The sequence below is a fragment of the Myodes glareolus genome, chromosome 5 (genome assembly GCF_982192425.1).
Source record: "Myodes glareolus chromosome 5, mMyoGla1.1, whole genome shotgun sequence".
NCBI lineage: Eukaryota > Metazoa > Chordata > Mammalia > Rodentia > Cricetidae > Myodes > Myodes glareolus.
In genome coordinates, this window is record NC_142030.1 from 79,351,918 (window position 1) to 79,366,754 (window position 14,837).

The 14,837-nt window shown below is 35.7% G+C and overlaps 1 protein-coding gene across 2 annotated transcripts in view; it reads left to right on the top strand.

Annotated features, from left to right (window-relative positions):
* Positions 1-12,342, top strand: part of Rgs18 (regulator of G protein signaling 18) — a 28,523-nt gene extending 16,181 nt beyond the window's left edge. For both annotated transcript variants that reach the window (XM_085688144.1, XM_048431004.3), the window contains 2 exons: positions 8,949-9,115; positions 10,998-12,342. In XM_085688144.1, coding sequence (XP_085544270.1) covers positions 8,949-9,115; positions 10,998-11,255 — 425 coding nt within the window. In that variant the 3' untranslated portion in view covers positions 11,256-12,342. The remainder of the gene's footprint in view (positions 1-8,948; positions 9,116-10,997) is intronic.
* The last annotated feature ends 2,495 nt before the right edge of the window (positions 12,343-14,837 follow it).

Consider the following 14,837-nt stretch of genomic DNA (forward strand, 5'->3'; position numbering starts at 1 on the left):
AAATGATGATGTTTATTATTTTGTTATAGACAGACTTCATTATATTAAGATATTTCCCTTCCATATTTAGTACCTCCAGACTTTTACCATGGAGGTTGAATTTTGGCAAATGACTTTGCTGCATCAAGTTGAATATTGATTTACATATTTTAAACCATTGCTGCTTCATTGGAATAAAGACAACTTGATCATGGTGCATGATTGCTTGGATGGTTCTTGACTTGGTTTTCACTTGCTTTTTTTTTAAACAATTCTTGCATCTATGTTCATCAGGAAGATTAGTCTATAAAGCTCAGTGATTTGTTGGTTTTCATATGGTCCTGTCTTTTTTCTGTGTTCAAATGCCTATGTCTTTATCTGGTTCTTCATGGCTCTGTCTTTATCTGGTTTATTCATATCCAGGTAATATTTGATTTGTAAAAAGAATTTAAAAGTTGCCTTAGTTAGAGTTTCTATTGCTGCAACAAACAAGCACAATGGAAAAGCAAACTGGGAGGAAAAGGGCTTGTTGGGCTTACACTTCTGGACCATAGTCCATCATTGGAGGAAATTAGAACAGGAACTCAAGAAGGGCTGAAACCTGGAGGCAGGAGCTGATGCAGAGGTCATGAAGGGGAAACTCCTTACTGGCTTGCTTCATATGGGTTGCTCAGCCTGTATTTTTACAGAACCTAGCACCACTAGTCCAGAGATGTCCCACCCACAATTGGTTGGACCTTCCCCCATTGATCACTAATTGAGGAAAGACCTTACTGCTGGTATCTCATGGAGACATTTTCTAAACTGAGACTCCTTCCGCTCTGATGAATATAGCTTGTGTTAAGTTTATACACACAACCAGCCAGTACAGAAGTGTTCTTCCTTCTCTACTTTATATCATTTCAGTGACACCAGTATTAGTTATTGTAGAATTTAAAGCTGAATTCATCTGTCCCTAAAATTTCTTTAGTTTGAACATATTTAATTGCTTTTTCTATTTCATTGACGGTCATTGATGTGTTTAAATAATTACGTTATGTTGGTCTAATTTTGGTAGGTCACATGCAGCTAGAAGTGAATCCATTTCTTTTTGATTTTACAATGTATTGAAATAAAAACTTTAAAATATTTTTCTGTGATACATCAGATTTCCTTAGTATGTGTTCTAATGTCTCCCTATTCATTTCTAATTAGCTAATTTGGGTCACTTTTTCTCTTTCTTTTGGTAACTTAAGTAGGAGTTTTTCGATTTTATTTACATTTAAAAAGTAAACTCTTCATTTTAGTGATTTCTTTGATTAGAATTTTTATTTCTATTTTGTTAATTTTGTTCCAAACTTTGTTATTTCTCTCTATCCATTGTTTTGGGATTGTCTTGTTCTCATTTTTTTGTTTGTATTTATTTCTTATTTTAATGCATAAAAATTTACCACATGTCCATTTATTTAATATCTCTGATATTTCTTTTCATTGTACACACTTAGTGCTATAAACTTCCTTTGTAAACTATATTCATTATTTCCCATATATTTAAGTGTTCTGTGGTTTTATTGTTATTTAATTGTAGAATATATCTCATTCTCTTCTTGATTTCTGTAATACCTATTAATCACTCACTAGTATATTTTCTAATCTTTATAGGTATGAGTATTTTGTGTAGTTTCTCATGCTGTTGATTTAAAGTTCTATTCCATTTTGGTCAAATAGAAAACAGAGTGCCATTTCAATTTCTTATGTTTATTTTTTTATTCCATAGTGTTTTAATATGCCCTATCTTTTAAAGAAGATTCCATAGGGTCCTGAGAAGAAACTATATGCTTTGATATTTGGGTGGAATATTCTATAATCATTTGTTTAGGTCTATTTTACTTTAGATGTTTTTGAAACCAGGAGTTATTATTTTTATTCATGTTTTGTGTAGTTTTTCTACTAAATGGTTAGAACATGGTAATTAAATTACACACTAAGCTGGGACTGTTTTATGACTTTAGAACTAGCAGTGTATCCTTAAGAAAACTGTATGGATTTAATTTATAAAATATATCTTTACAAGTGTAATTTCTTCATTATGGATTGTTACTCTGATCAATATGAAGTAACCACCATCTAAGTAAATATGACATCTGACAAAAATTGGTTTCGAGTCTATTATGTCAGATATTAAATGAACAATACCTGTAGCACAATTAATAAAAACCCAGAGACAGAAATTGGGGTTCAACCTGAATGTCAGAAAAGCAAAACAGCCAGCCACTAGCTCTTACTTCTACCTCGGTCTAAAATGCTGATCCTGCTTCCAAGAATCTCAGAATGAGATTGTGAGTGAGAGGTGTCTCCTCTTGTCTTATATTCCTCTCTAGTGCTGAGATTAAACATGTGCACCACTACCACCTGGTTTCTATGGCAAACTAATGTGGCTACTTAGATTAACAGTCTGTGTCAACACTGCCTGATCAGTGTGGTTCTTTTACTCTTTGAACTTCAAGCAAACTTTATTTATTAAAATATAAATGAAGTATCACTACAAATACCTGCTTGATTCCTGGTTGCATTTTCTTGGAATATTTTCTTCCATATTTTTATTTCAAGTAAGTCCTTGATTCTCTGTTGTGCTAAGGTATGTTTCTTAAAGGTCACAAAAAGAAGGAATTTGTTTTCAAACTCAATGTACTATTTTGTCTCTTTTGATGGGTAATATGAGTCCATTGATATTTAGAGTTATTGTTGAAAGATATGTATTTGTCATTGTCCTATAGCATAGACCTGCTTTTGTTTAATTAGCCTTTCTTTTGTCATACCATAATTTCTTTCCTTCTTGTAGTCTCTTTAGTTGTTTATATATTTTTTCTTTAGACTGACACATTTCTTCTCGTTTCTTTTGTAGTGATGGCCTGGTGGTCAAAAGTTCCTTTAGCCTCCTTTTATCTTTGAATGTGTTTCTAGTATGATTAATTATGACTGATAGTATTGAAGAAACAATTGTAATCTTTTAATGTTTAAAACTCATCAATATTAATCAAAAATTTTATATTTTCTAAGAGAAAACAGACTTTATTAGCTAGAGGAATATTTGATGTCAGGAGATTTTTTTCTTTTGATAATTTCTTGTGATTTGATATGAGAAAGTTCCAGGACAGCTCCAACACTACTGAGAAACCCTGTCTCAACAACCCCCCCCAATAAATCTTTTAGTTCAGAAAAGTTTCATTGTTTCTGAAGTTTTTTCTCTCCTTCAAGTTCAAAAAAAGTATAAAAAGTACAACAAGAAAGAGAAGTTTCAGGGAAAAAAATGTTGACACGGAGGAAGAGTCTAAGAAAAAGGAGCAGGCAGCACTGAAGAGAAAGTAGAACAATACAACCTTCTGAATTCTTAAGTTGAAGCTTACTGAAGAACAGAGAAAGTTAAAACATGACAGACAGATTCAGAGAATAGCTCAGACACTGGACATGGAGATAAGATGTTTTAAAACCTTATTAAAGTGAATTATATCTTACAAATAATTTTTTATTTGAGGGAATTATAATTACATCATTTGTCTTTCGCTTTCTCTACTTTCTCAAAACCCTCCCAGGTGCCCCTAATTATCCAATATCAAAGGTTCATCCTGAAAATATAAATACAAGTGTCGTCATGAAGATTTAATATGTTACATTTGTATTTTGAGGACTATATGGATAGTTTGCTTGTGTGTGTGTGTGTGTGTGTGTGTGTGTGTAATATTGAAGTGTGTATGGGTTCACACGGGTTTGTGAATGAAGACTCAGAGACAGTTTGAGAATGAACTTAAACTTTACAACTGCAAAGATCTCACCCCCGTTGGACTGAAACCCTTTCATGTAGCCCAGGGCAATTTTATGTTTTCCTATATTTACATTTTAGCCAGTATATCCCATATGCCCATAACAACCTAAATACAATGCCTGGTGCAAATATCTGATTCAGGAGGTACCACAGCTTTCTGGGTTGCCCTCTAACCAAGTTTTGCACAGCTTTGAATCCATGGGAAGCACTCAGACAAGGTTCACATAGGACAACAAAGGTATCTGTAACATAAAGGATGGATTAGGGCTGGGTGCTAACTCCAGAACTAGACCAGTTTGGCCCAACAGGGGTTGGTGCTGGTTGTCAACTCTTTGGTGCCAGGCCAGCAGGAAACTCTGCCACAACTATGTGTCTTTCTTGGTGTCTTAGTTAAGATTTCTATTGCTGTGAAGAGACACCATGACCATGACAACTCTTATAAAGAAAAACACTTAATTGGGGCTGGCTAGCAGTTCAGAGGTTTAGTTCGTTATCATAATGTTAGGAAGCAAAGTGGTGTGTAGACAAACACAGTGCTGAAGAGGTAGCTGAGAGTTCTACATCCGATTCTGCAGGTTGCAGGAAGTGACAATGCCACACTAGACAAGCCTGAGCTCCTGAGACCTCAAAGACCACCCGGCAGTGATGCACTTCCACCAACAAAGCCACATCTCCGAATGGTGCCATTCCCGATGCACCGATGGGCATCATTTTATTCAAACCACCGTTTGGGTTTATATTGATATAAAGAGACACCATGACCATGACAACTCATATAAAGGAAAACATTTAATGGAACTGGCATACAGTTTCAGAGGCTTAGTCCATTACTGTTATGATAAGAAACATGGTGGCATGCAGGCAGACAAGGCACCTTTCAAGGAACTGAGAGTTCTATATCTGGATAGGCAGGCAGCAGGCCTTGAGCATCTGAGACCTCAAAGCCTGTCCCCAGTGACACTCGCCCCTAACAAAGCCACACCTACACCAACAAGGCCACATCTCCTAGAAGCGCAACTTGCTATGTACCTATATGATTCATTTTTAATCTAACCACCACAGTATGTGTGGACTTGAGCATGAGTGTGAGAAAGAAGAGAAAAAAAGACTTTGAATTTGAAAAAGAAATATTTTAAAGGAAAAGTTAGTTCAGTATTATACATCTGTCTAAATGTTCAAATATGGCTGACAAATCTTCCCCACGTAACAACTTACCTGTAGCAACAGAAAAAAAAAAGATTTTTTTCTTTTTTGTATTGATTTTATTGAGCTATACATTTTTCTCTGCTCCCCTCCCTTTCAAACTTCTGCCATGGTCCCTATTCTTCCAATTTACTCAGGAGATCTTGTCTTTTTCTACTTCCCATGTAGATTAGATCCATGTATGTCTCTCTTAGAGTCCTTATTGTTATCTAGGTTCTCTGGGATTGTGATTTGTAGGCTGGTTTTCTTTGCTTTTTGTTTAAAAACTAGCAATGCATGAGTACATATGACAATTGTCTTTCTGGGTCTGGGTTACCTCACCATGATGTTTTCTAGTTCAATCCATTTGCCTGCAATTTCAAGATGTCATTATTTTTTCTGCTGTGTAGTACTCCATTGTGTAAATGTACTACATTTTCCTTATCCATTCTTTGGTCGAGGGGCATTTGGATTGTTTCCAGGTTCTGGCTAGAACAAACAATGCTGTTATAAACATAGTTGAACCATTTTATAACTAGAAAGTGAAACAAAATCCAAAGACAGTATGTAAAAATACTTTCATTCCAACTCAAAAGTCATTTCCTCTAAGGAAGTTTATCTAAAAGTCCGCATGAAGTATATTTCCCTTCTCTCGATGCTTTTTCTACAACACCACTCCAATACAAGCAAGCAGTTTCAAATTTTTGCGCTAATTACAAATGAAAACCTATGTTTAAAAGATAAATTATCAAGATATAGTACATGTAACTTTTCACATAATTTTAAAAAATCTATGAACTCTAACTTATGATTCTCTTGTCTCCATGTCATCCAGCATATCCTACTGTCTAAAAAGGAGACCAAGAAAAGATAAAATGAGGTGATAATTGAGGACAGAAAGATAAAAAGAGTCGTACAGGATAATATAGACTGAATTGTCTTACTAATTACAATTCTCTAATAGATATTTTCTTTCGTCATAAAAATGCATAAAAATACTTATTGCATATTTTTCCTTTTAACAAAAATAGATTTTTTTCTCAAATAATATATCCTGATTATGTTTTCCCTCCCTCTACTCTTCACACATAAACCCATATCCATGCCCTTTCTTTCTCTCACTAGAAACAGACTTCTAAAGGATAATAATAAAATAAAATATAATAAGAAAAAACTAAAACAAACACATAGGAATTAGATAAATATAGAAAACAGACAAAAAATATCCCAAGAAAAAAAGTACAAGAAACAGATTAGATGCAAAATCTTACTTGTTTTACCTCACAGGAATCCTATAAAAACACAAAACCAGAAGCCATTATATACACAGAAAGGGCCTGAAATTTAAAAAAAAAATTAAAAGGGAATTTAGAAAGGGAGAAAAAATTTAAACTAAAAGATAAAATTTAAAAGGAAAAAGAAAAGGCCCTGACACATTATGAAACAAGAAACTTCCAAAGATGTTAAAGAAGTTGTTTTCTGTTGACTGTTGCTGGGTATGAAACCCACCCTTAAGAGTGGTTTGTTTCCCAGTAAGGCATTCTTGGAGAAACTAAATATCCTTCTGCAAGTGGTTGTCAACTGAAGATGGTTTTCTGTACTAGGGATGGAGGCATCTCTTCAATTCCTCTTTTAACTTTGGACCCTCTCCAAAGTGTCCAATGTAGTCCCTGTGCATGTTGCCTTGGTCTCTGTGAGTTCACATTTGCATCAGTCCTGTTGATCTAGGGGGCCTTGTTTCCTTGGTGTCTTCCAGTCTCTCGGGCTCTTGTACTTTTCCACCAAATTCTCTTGTCCCTGAGTGGAGGAATTGAGGGAGACATCCCATTTAGGACTGAGTGTTCTAGGATCCCTCACTCTCGGCATGTCTGGCTGTGGGTCCCTCTATTTGTTCTCATCTGCTGCAGGAAAATGCTTCTCTGATGATGGCTGAGCAAGGCGCTGATCTAGGGGTATAGCAGAATGTCTTCATGAGTCATTTTATTGCTACATTCCTCATTTGTAGACAGTAGTATTTCTTTTTACTCTAGATCTCTGGGCTCTCTAGTCTCAGGTTCTTGGTCACCCAAGCAGTGTTGAGTACTGTTTTCATATCATAGAGTGATCTTAAGTCAAATCAATTATTGATTGATTTCTCTTACAAGCTCTGTGCCATCTTTGTACTAGCATATCTTGCAGGCAGAACATCGTTGTAGATCAAAGAGTTTTGTGGCTGGCTTTGTGTTTGCATTTCTACTTTGGTAGCATTCTGCTTTGTCCTCAGCAAAGCAGCTACACCCGAATCTACTGCTATTTCAGCTACTGCCTGGGACCCTGCAATCACTTCCCCACTGCTCAGGTGGAGGCAAGTCCTGAAAGAACCACCTCTGCAGCCAAATACAGTTTTTAATTAAGCCCCTAATTGTTTTATTTTACCAATAAAGCCTTGCAAGTCAGATACTGGGGTAAAAACTGTCCGGCTCTGACAGGGCTAAAAGCAGCCAGCTGACCTTCCTTTTCAGCGAACAACCCACACTCAAAAGTCCCTCCCTACTACTTCCTGTGCATTTTTCTATCCATTTTCCAGACTCCCTATCTCTATGAATGCTTCTTGTCAGCTAGTTGTTGGCTCCACCTCTTGTCCCCAGGTTGTATTTGATTAATACAAACTTAGGGTTCACAGTATGATCATATAGCCAAGAATACTAGCTTGTGGAGGTAAAGTACTATGGAGGCACTGACTGAATTTTTCCATGTTCAGTATGTTGTGTAGTTCTTTTCTTCAACAATACTGTCTTTTCATTAGATTTTCCCATTTCAGCCTATAATCTCAATTTGAAAAAGTCTCATAACCAGAAAAAGAAAAGATAGCCAAAGCAGTTGAAAAAACACAAGCTTAAAGTCAGAATGTCTTATAGTTGAATTTGAAGGTTGTTACATTTTACCTAAAGAAGCTTTTCATGGTTAAACATAAGTTATTTGTAATGACCACAAATATTACCATCCTCGTCATTTCCACCACCACCACGATGGAGTAGCTATCACGTACCAGTCACTTTTTGAGCACTTTGCAAAGGTCAGCACATCCAATTTACCAGTTAGCTCTGTCCGGTGGAGATCATTTTCTTAATTTTAAATATTCAGAAACTTGACTGTGTCAAGAAAAAATCCACTCAAAGACACATAGGAGGTAGGCAATCATAATTTTGAGTCCAGGTAATTTTTTTAGAACTTATTAACTGTCTCAAGCACTTATGGTATATAAGACAAAAGGACAGAAACAGTATGTATTTAAATGTTTAAATGGTAAATGTCTAGTTGCTGCTTTACATATGTATCTTATTTTTTTAGTTTTAAAATATATACTTCATAAAATATTTAGAAAATAGTATTTGATTTTATATTCCTCCGAATTTTCACAAATACATATACTAAATTATGCTTTATTTCATTCTCTTTCCATCATGAATTATTTCCTTCAAAGCATGTGAGAAGTCTCATGGAATATGTAAGGCCTGAGAATTTGAGCCTGTTCATATTCGGAACTGGCAAGCAGTGTAAATTTGATGGAAAAACTTGGAAAAAGAGATAGACAGTGTAGAATTTGGAAATGTAGAGACAATGGAAACAGAAGTTGAGGGTCTCCAGTACCAGAAGCATGGTCTGATGGTGGGAAGAACAGAATCCAAGAGAAAAGACTTCGGAAGTCTATAGAACAATCCTTCTGTGTCATAAATAGAAGAGATGTAAATTGGGCTGTGTAGAAGAATTCCTTTTACTCCTGAAGCTTTAGATGTACGTGTAGTTTAGCCCTATTTCATAAAAACAGTGCCCTCCTTCATTTGTTCAAAAAGTTATTTTATATGAAGCACCTCACACATACTGAGTAAAGGTGCAGGGCCATGTAGAATGAGGAGACTAACTTCTACTGTTAGTACTTGCCTATGTTTTAATATCAAGTAGTATGACTGTTTCATAGTAACAAAATATTATTTGGTTTCGGCAGATGGACTGAATTCTTTTACTAGATTTCTTAAAACTGAATTCAGTGAGGAAAACATTGAATTTTGGGTAGCCTGTGAAGATTTCAAGAAATGCAAGGAACCTCAACAAGTCATCCTAAAGGCCAAAGCAATATATGAGAAATTCATTCAGAACGATGCTCCAAAAGAGGTACAGTGATAAATTAAAACACATGTGACTCCTTAACATATTCATGGGTTCTGTTTTCACCCCATTCATTCTACCAGAGAGCTCAAGATTGTTTAAAGTTAAACTGGTTAATTGCAGATTTTTACTTATTGACAGAATATAACATTATTGTGGATTAAAACTATAAAAATCAATCTTCAGAGTTAGACAAAGAGTAAATAAAGTTGCGACATTTTGATTCTTTCTATAATCCTTATTAACTACATTAGTAGAAAGAACTCCTAATTAGAAACTAAAGATTTCTGAAGGTGATAAAGACAGGATACACTAACATAAATATGTTGAACACTGTTTATAAATCATGTAATACTTTATAAGGTTATACTAAGTCAGCACCATTAAAAGTAGTTAAAGGTTTTCATCTACAAGACTGAAGACCCAAATTCAATGCCCAGACCCCACATTGTGGAAAAAGGGAACCAACTCTCCTAATATGTTCTCTGATCTTCACACTATTCTATAGCATTCATATCCTCAAATTAATAAATATAATTTAAAAATAATTTTATCTACCTATGTAATATTTTGCTTGCCCAAAGAAGTTATTTTGTCATCTTAGGACAGCACAAAGGAAAGTATTTAATAGAAAAATGATGTAACTCAACTTGGGCAGTGTTTTGAGTGAAAAACAATTGTCCTTTCTTTTGATTACAACTAAATGAGTACAGTCCATAAGTTGACTATAAGTTTAGCAGATGTTGGGTGTCATTAAATATTAAATGATTTGATGTTTCTAACTATATTGAATAAACAGTATAGCAGTATTTCTACATCAAAGAGTGGAACCAATGCTCTCAATATTCAACTACAAATTATCACTATCATGCTACATTTTGCTTACTAGACAAATACCTAAGATCATTCAAATGAAAGAAAAAGAAAAGAAAATATTTTGTCTCCCATTTCAAAGGACATGTAGTTTTGTTGGTTTGGGCACTGTGACAAATCTAAATGTAATGGCAGAAATGCATGGTAGAGTAACTTGCTCTCTTTATGATGTCTGGAAGTAGAGAGGGGTAGCAGGGGATAGGAAGAAGTAGAAAGAAACTGAGAGAGAGACCAGAATCCCAGCACCTTCTCAAAGCAGGACTTCAAGAACCTAACTTCTTTGAGCTAGTCCTCCCTCCTAAAGATTCCATCACTGTCCAATAGTGCTACAGGGTGGCAACAAAACCCTGATTATTATACTTATATTAACAAATTTCTGGAAAATCTTTAATACTATTACATACTCCATAAAGCAATACTCTCTATATAAAGATATTGATCTAAGAAAGGATGTTTGCTTAATTATGTAAAAATATAGCCAGTTATATGGTTACCCATAAGTGGAAAACAGGATAGCTTCCTGAAAATATAGTATTAATTCCAAATACATCAACAGGAATATAATAAAATTAATTATAGGAGATTGTATGTTAAATACTTATTCATCTGTCAACACATTTTTGCTTGTAGAAAAAAATAACATGATTTTAAAAAAGTAGCAGCTTGAACAGAAGGATCAACCAAGCCCCAAGCTTCTCATTCCCTATAACTTAAACTCTTTAACTTCTGAGACTTTAGCTCCCCACTGTGAAAATGAGTGAGTTAAAATAATGATCATATGAAAGCTACCATTCCATTATTCAATTGTGCAGAGTTGGAATAAGCATGAATATTAATAAAGAGATAGGAGAGCCAGGTAAGAAACCTAGAGTGTATGACTATATTCCTAGACAGTCGGAGGATGAACCCCATATCCAAACATACCATATCCCCTCCAACACTGTAAGACAATGAGATGTTCTCAAAAACGTTGTATTAGATAGCCTATAATTATACCTTCTTCCTATTTATGCAGGTTAACCTTGACTTTCATACCAAAGAAGTAATTGCTAAGAGCATCACACAGCCTACTCTCCAAAGTTTTGATGCGGCACAAAGCAGAATCTACCAGCTCATGGAACAAGACAGTTACAAACGCTTTCTGAAATCCGAAATCTACATACATTTGATAGAAGGAAGACCTCAGAGACGAACAAATCTTAGGAGACGATCACGGTCATTTACCTACAATGAGTTCCAAGATGTAAAGTCAGATGTTGCCATTTGGTTATAAGTAGAAGTAATATTCCTTATTTTGGTGGTAAATGTGTGTAACTGCTTCTAAAACACAGCTTGCGTGCAGTAAAAAAAATTATACTTTTAAAATAACCAGGCAATAGTATTTTTAAAATGTAATAATTTTTACATTAAAATAATTCACTCTTTCTTCCACTATATTTTATAAAAATGTATCTTGATATTCTATTCATAATATTAAAAAAGCCTTTATTTCTTCATTAACCATCAGTAAAAAGACACTAGAAGAGCTTTGTAACATGTTGAAGTAAAATGTAAACATTTCAGCTATATCAGGTTTAGTTTGGATCATTTTTTCTAGGTATAGAAAATGTACTTAGATAACTGTATATCCATATGATATTGCATTTAATGATGGGTTGCAGGATATAGAGATGGTCTATTTCTTATCATGGGGAAGGATGGACATAGGTTGTTGTGTACTAATTCTGACTCCAGAATAGCTATCACTTCAGCATTGGTACCAGCAACAAAAATTGCATGAAACACATTTCCCTCTACAGATTAAACAGATTAGTCATAACCCAGGTAGATATGGGAGACTGGACTCACACTTACTCTAACTGATGAATATTCCCCATTAGATGGAGATACATTCTTGGTCACTGGAGCATGTTCATAGTTGCATATCTCTACATATCCACTAAGAAGACAACATTCTTTCCCAGCAAATGAATGTGTCACTGAAATAACACCAATCAGTGCTTGGATGATGATGACCACATGCTTCCACAAAACTTTTTATGTCTCACATTGGGAATTTTAAAATTGGGTTAGAAATTTAAATTGAGAAGCAATGATAAGAAAAATCTACAAACTTGACAACATCAGCATCAGCCAATTGTGTTTTCCCACTATTATGTTCTTAAAATTCTTGCCTAATACTATATTATGCAGTAATTGGCATATATATCCATATTACAGAAATATTTAATTATAATGTGTTACAGGACCTGTACATGTATTAAATATGGTATACTTTCAGATAACTAAATGCTATCATTTTAGTTGATAATTTGTAAACAAATTCTAGCATCTATAATAATAAAAAATTGCTCAAATTTGTCTATTGATGTCATTTGTTTTTCCCAATATCTCCATGCACTTATCTTTGAATGATACTGAGATAGAAAATCTTATTTATAGAGTGTCACTGATATTAATGTTAATAATTTATACTTTTTAAAATATAGAAACAAACTACCATATATTTCAAAGAGCCTCTGGAAAGGTGATTTTTATTATTTTCTTAGGTGGATTTATATCTCTTATAAGAAGTATGTCTCTTCCAAAGAATATAATTGTGCTATATACTTAACTAAGTTGGCACATGCTTTCTATTCTGATTATGAAATTTATGATTTGATTTTACTAGCTTTATTTTGGAAAATACACCCACACTACTAATTTATGTATTTGTTTATTTGTTTATTCAGATTTTACCAAGCAAATTTTAAAATAGTCGCAACAGCCAAATCATTCCTGAGTCTGAGAACCTGGTACTCTGTCCTTTAGATTGAGAGCCTCAATAGTAGTCTAGGAACAGCTGGTATCACTAGCATGCAATCAATGGACTGGAAATTATCCAATCTACAAGGCAGGATGCTCAGTTGTCCTAATCTTGTGCCTCAAAGCTCTGAAGTTCCTAGAAAACTGCTGGTTTCCTTTCCAGGATGAAAGTTGGAAACTCTAGTTCTTCTATCAGTGAAGGAATTAGCTGCAGAAGCAAAAATGGGGTAAACCAACTCCCTGACAATAGGAGAGGCCATGAGAGAAAAGAGCAAGGGAGAGAACTGCCTTCTAAAATATTTTATTTACCTCCCTGCTTCCCACAGACATCTTAACAGAGGAGTTGCCTTCATAGGGGTGGCCTTCCTATATCATTCAGGGTAATACTTTAGACGAGACTCCCTACTGAGGTTATTCTAATCTGCGATAGTTTGACATGAAAGCCAGTTATAATAACTTGTAATATTTTTTTTCAAAATGATTCAATGTCTGTGTTAGATATTTAGTTCACCAAGATAAGATACCTGATAAATACAAATATAGAAGTTGTCATTTTTAATGTTTTTAAAATGATCTTTTTGCATTTTACATACCTATTCTAGTTCCCACATTTTCCCCTCTTCCCACTCCTCCCACCTTCTTCACACCCCACCACCCATCCACTCCATGGAGATGGTAAGGCTTCCTATGGGGAGTCAACAAACTCTGACACATCCCTTTAGGGAAGGACAAAAGCCCTCCCCAATATATTTAGCCTCAGCAAAGTATCCTGGAGCAAGAGAATTGTCTGTATTCTGTCAATCTGTTTATTTTGAATAAATGCTGATTGGCCAGGCAGGAAGTATAGGTGGGTCAACCAGACAGGAAGTAGAGGCAGGGCGATGAGAACAGGAGTATGCTAGGAAGGAGGAAGGTCATTCCTCCCAGTCCAGCCCAGATCACCTGTTGGGAGCCACCTGGAGGCACAGGTGGTCCTGCAGTTTGGAGGTATGTATACCTGGCTTAGCCATGTGGGGCTGAGCACCCTTGCCTGCACCCTTGCTTGCACATGCTCAGAACAGCAGAATGGCATTAACCAATCAGCATTCAAGCCTCTCCACCGTTTAAAAGCAGCTGCCTCTGGGCCCAACTCTCTCTCTCTAAGCTTTCTCTCGTCCCTGCTCTATCTTCCCTTCCCCCAATTTTCCTCAATCAAAGGGCTCCGAATAAAGATGTGACCAGGGAAGGAATTCTCGTTTTCGGTGGCGTTCATTCCTGCTGGTCAGGATGCGCGCCTCAATCACCAAAGAAGAAACATGTGACCTGCCCCTCTGTGAAAGGTACCGAGCCATGTGGCTAACATAGATAAGAATAATAAGTTAATATAAGCTACAAGAGCTAATAAGAAGACTGAGCTAATGGGCCAATCAGTTTTATAACTTATGGAGATCTCTGTGTCATTTTTCTTTGGGGCTTGCCTGCTGTGGGGTACCAGGCTGGACAGAAACCCCAACAAGGCGGCCCTCATGTTACAGTATTCCTCCAAAAGAAAATGGGCTACAAATTCAGTTCAAGCACTAGGGATAAATCCTGGTCCCACTGCCAGTGACAGCACAGACTGCCCCAGCCACACAATTGTCACCCACAATCAAAGGGCCTGGTTTTGGACTATGGAGGTACCCCAGCTGTCAGTCCAGAGTCAGTGAGCTCCCATTAGCTCAGGTCAGGTTCAGCTGTTTCTGTGGGTATCCCAGTCATGGTCTTAACCCTTTGCTCATATTATATTATCATATATTATATGTGTGTATATATAATATCAATATATACATTATCATTCCTCCTTCTCTTCAACTGAACTCCGAGAACTTGGCCCAGTGCGAGCTGTGGATCCCTGTATCTGCTTCTATCGGTTGCTGGATGAAGGCTGGAGAGTTAAGAGCATTGGTTACTCAGTTCCAGAAGTTTTTTTTTTCCATTTATTTATTTATTTACTAAAAATTTCCACCTCCTCCCATCCTCCTATATCCCTCCTACTCCCCCGACTACCCCTCTCCCTCCAGTCCTAAGAGAA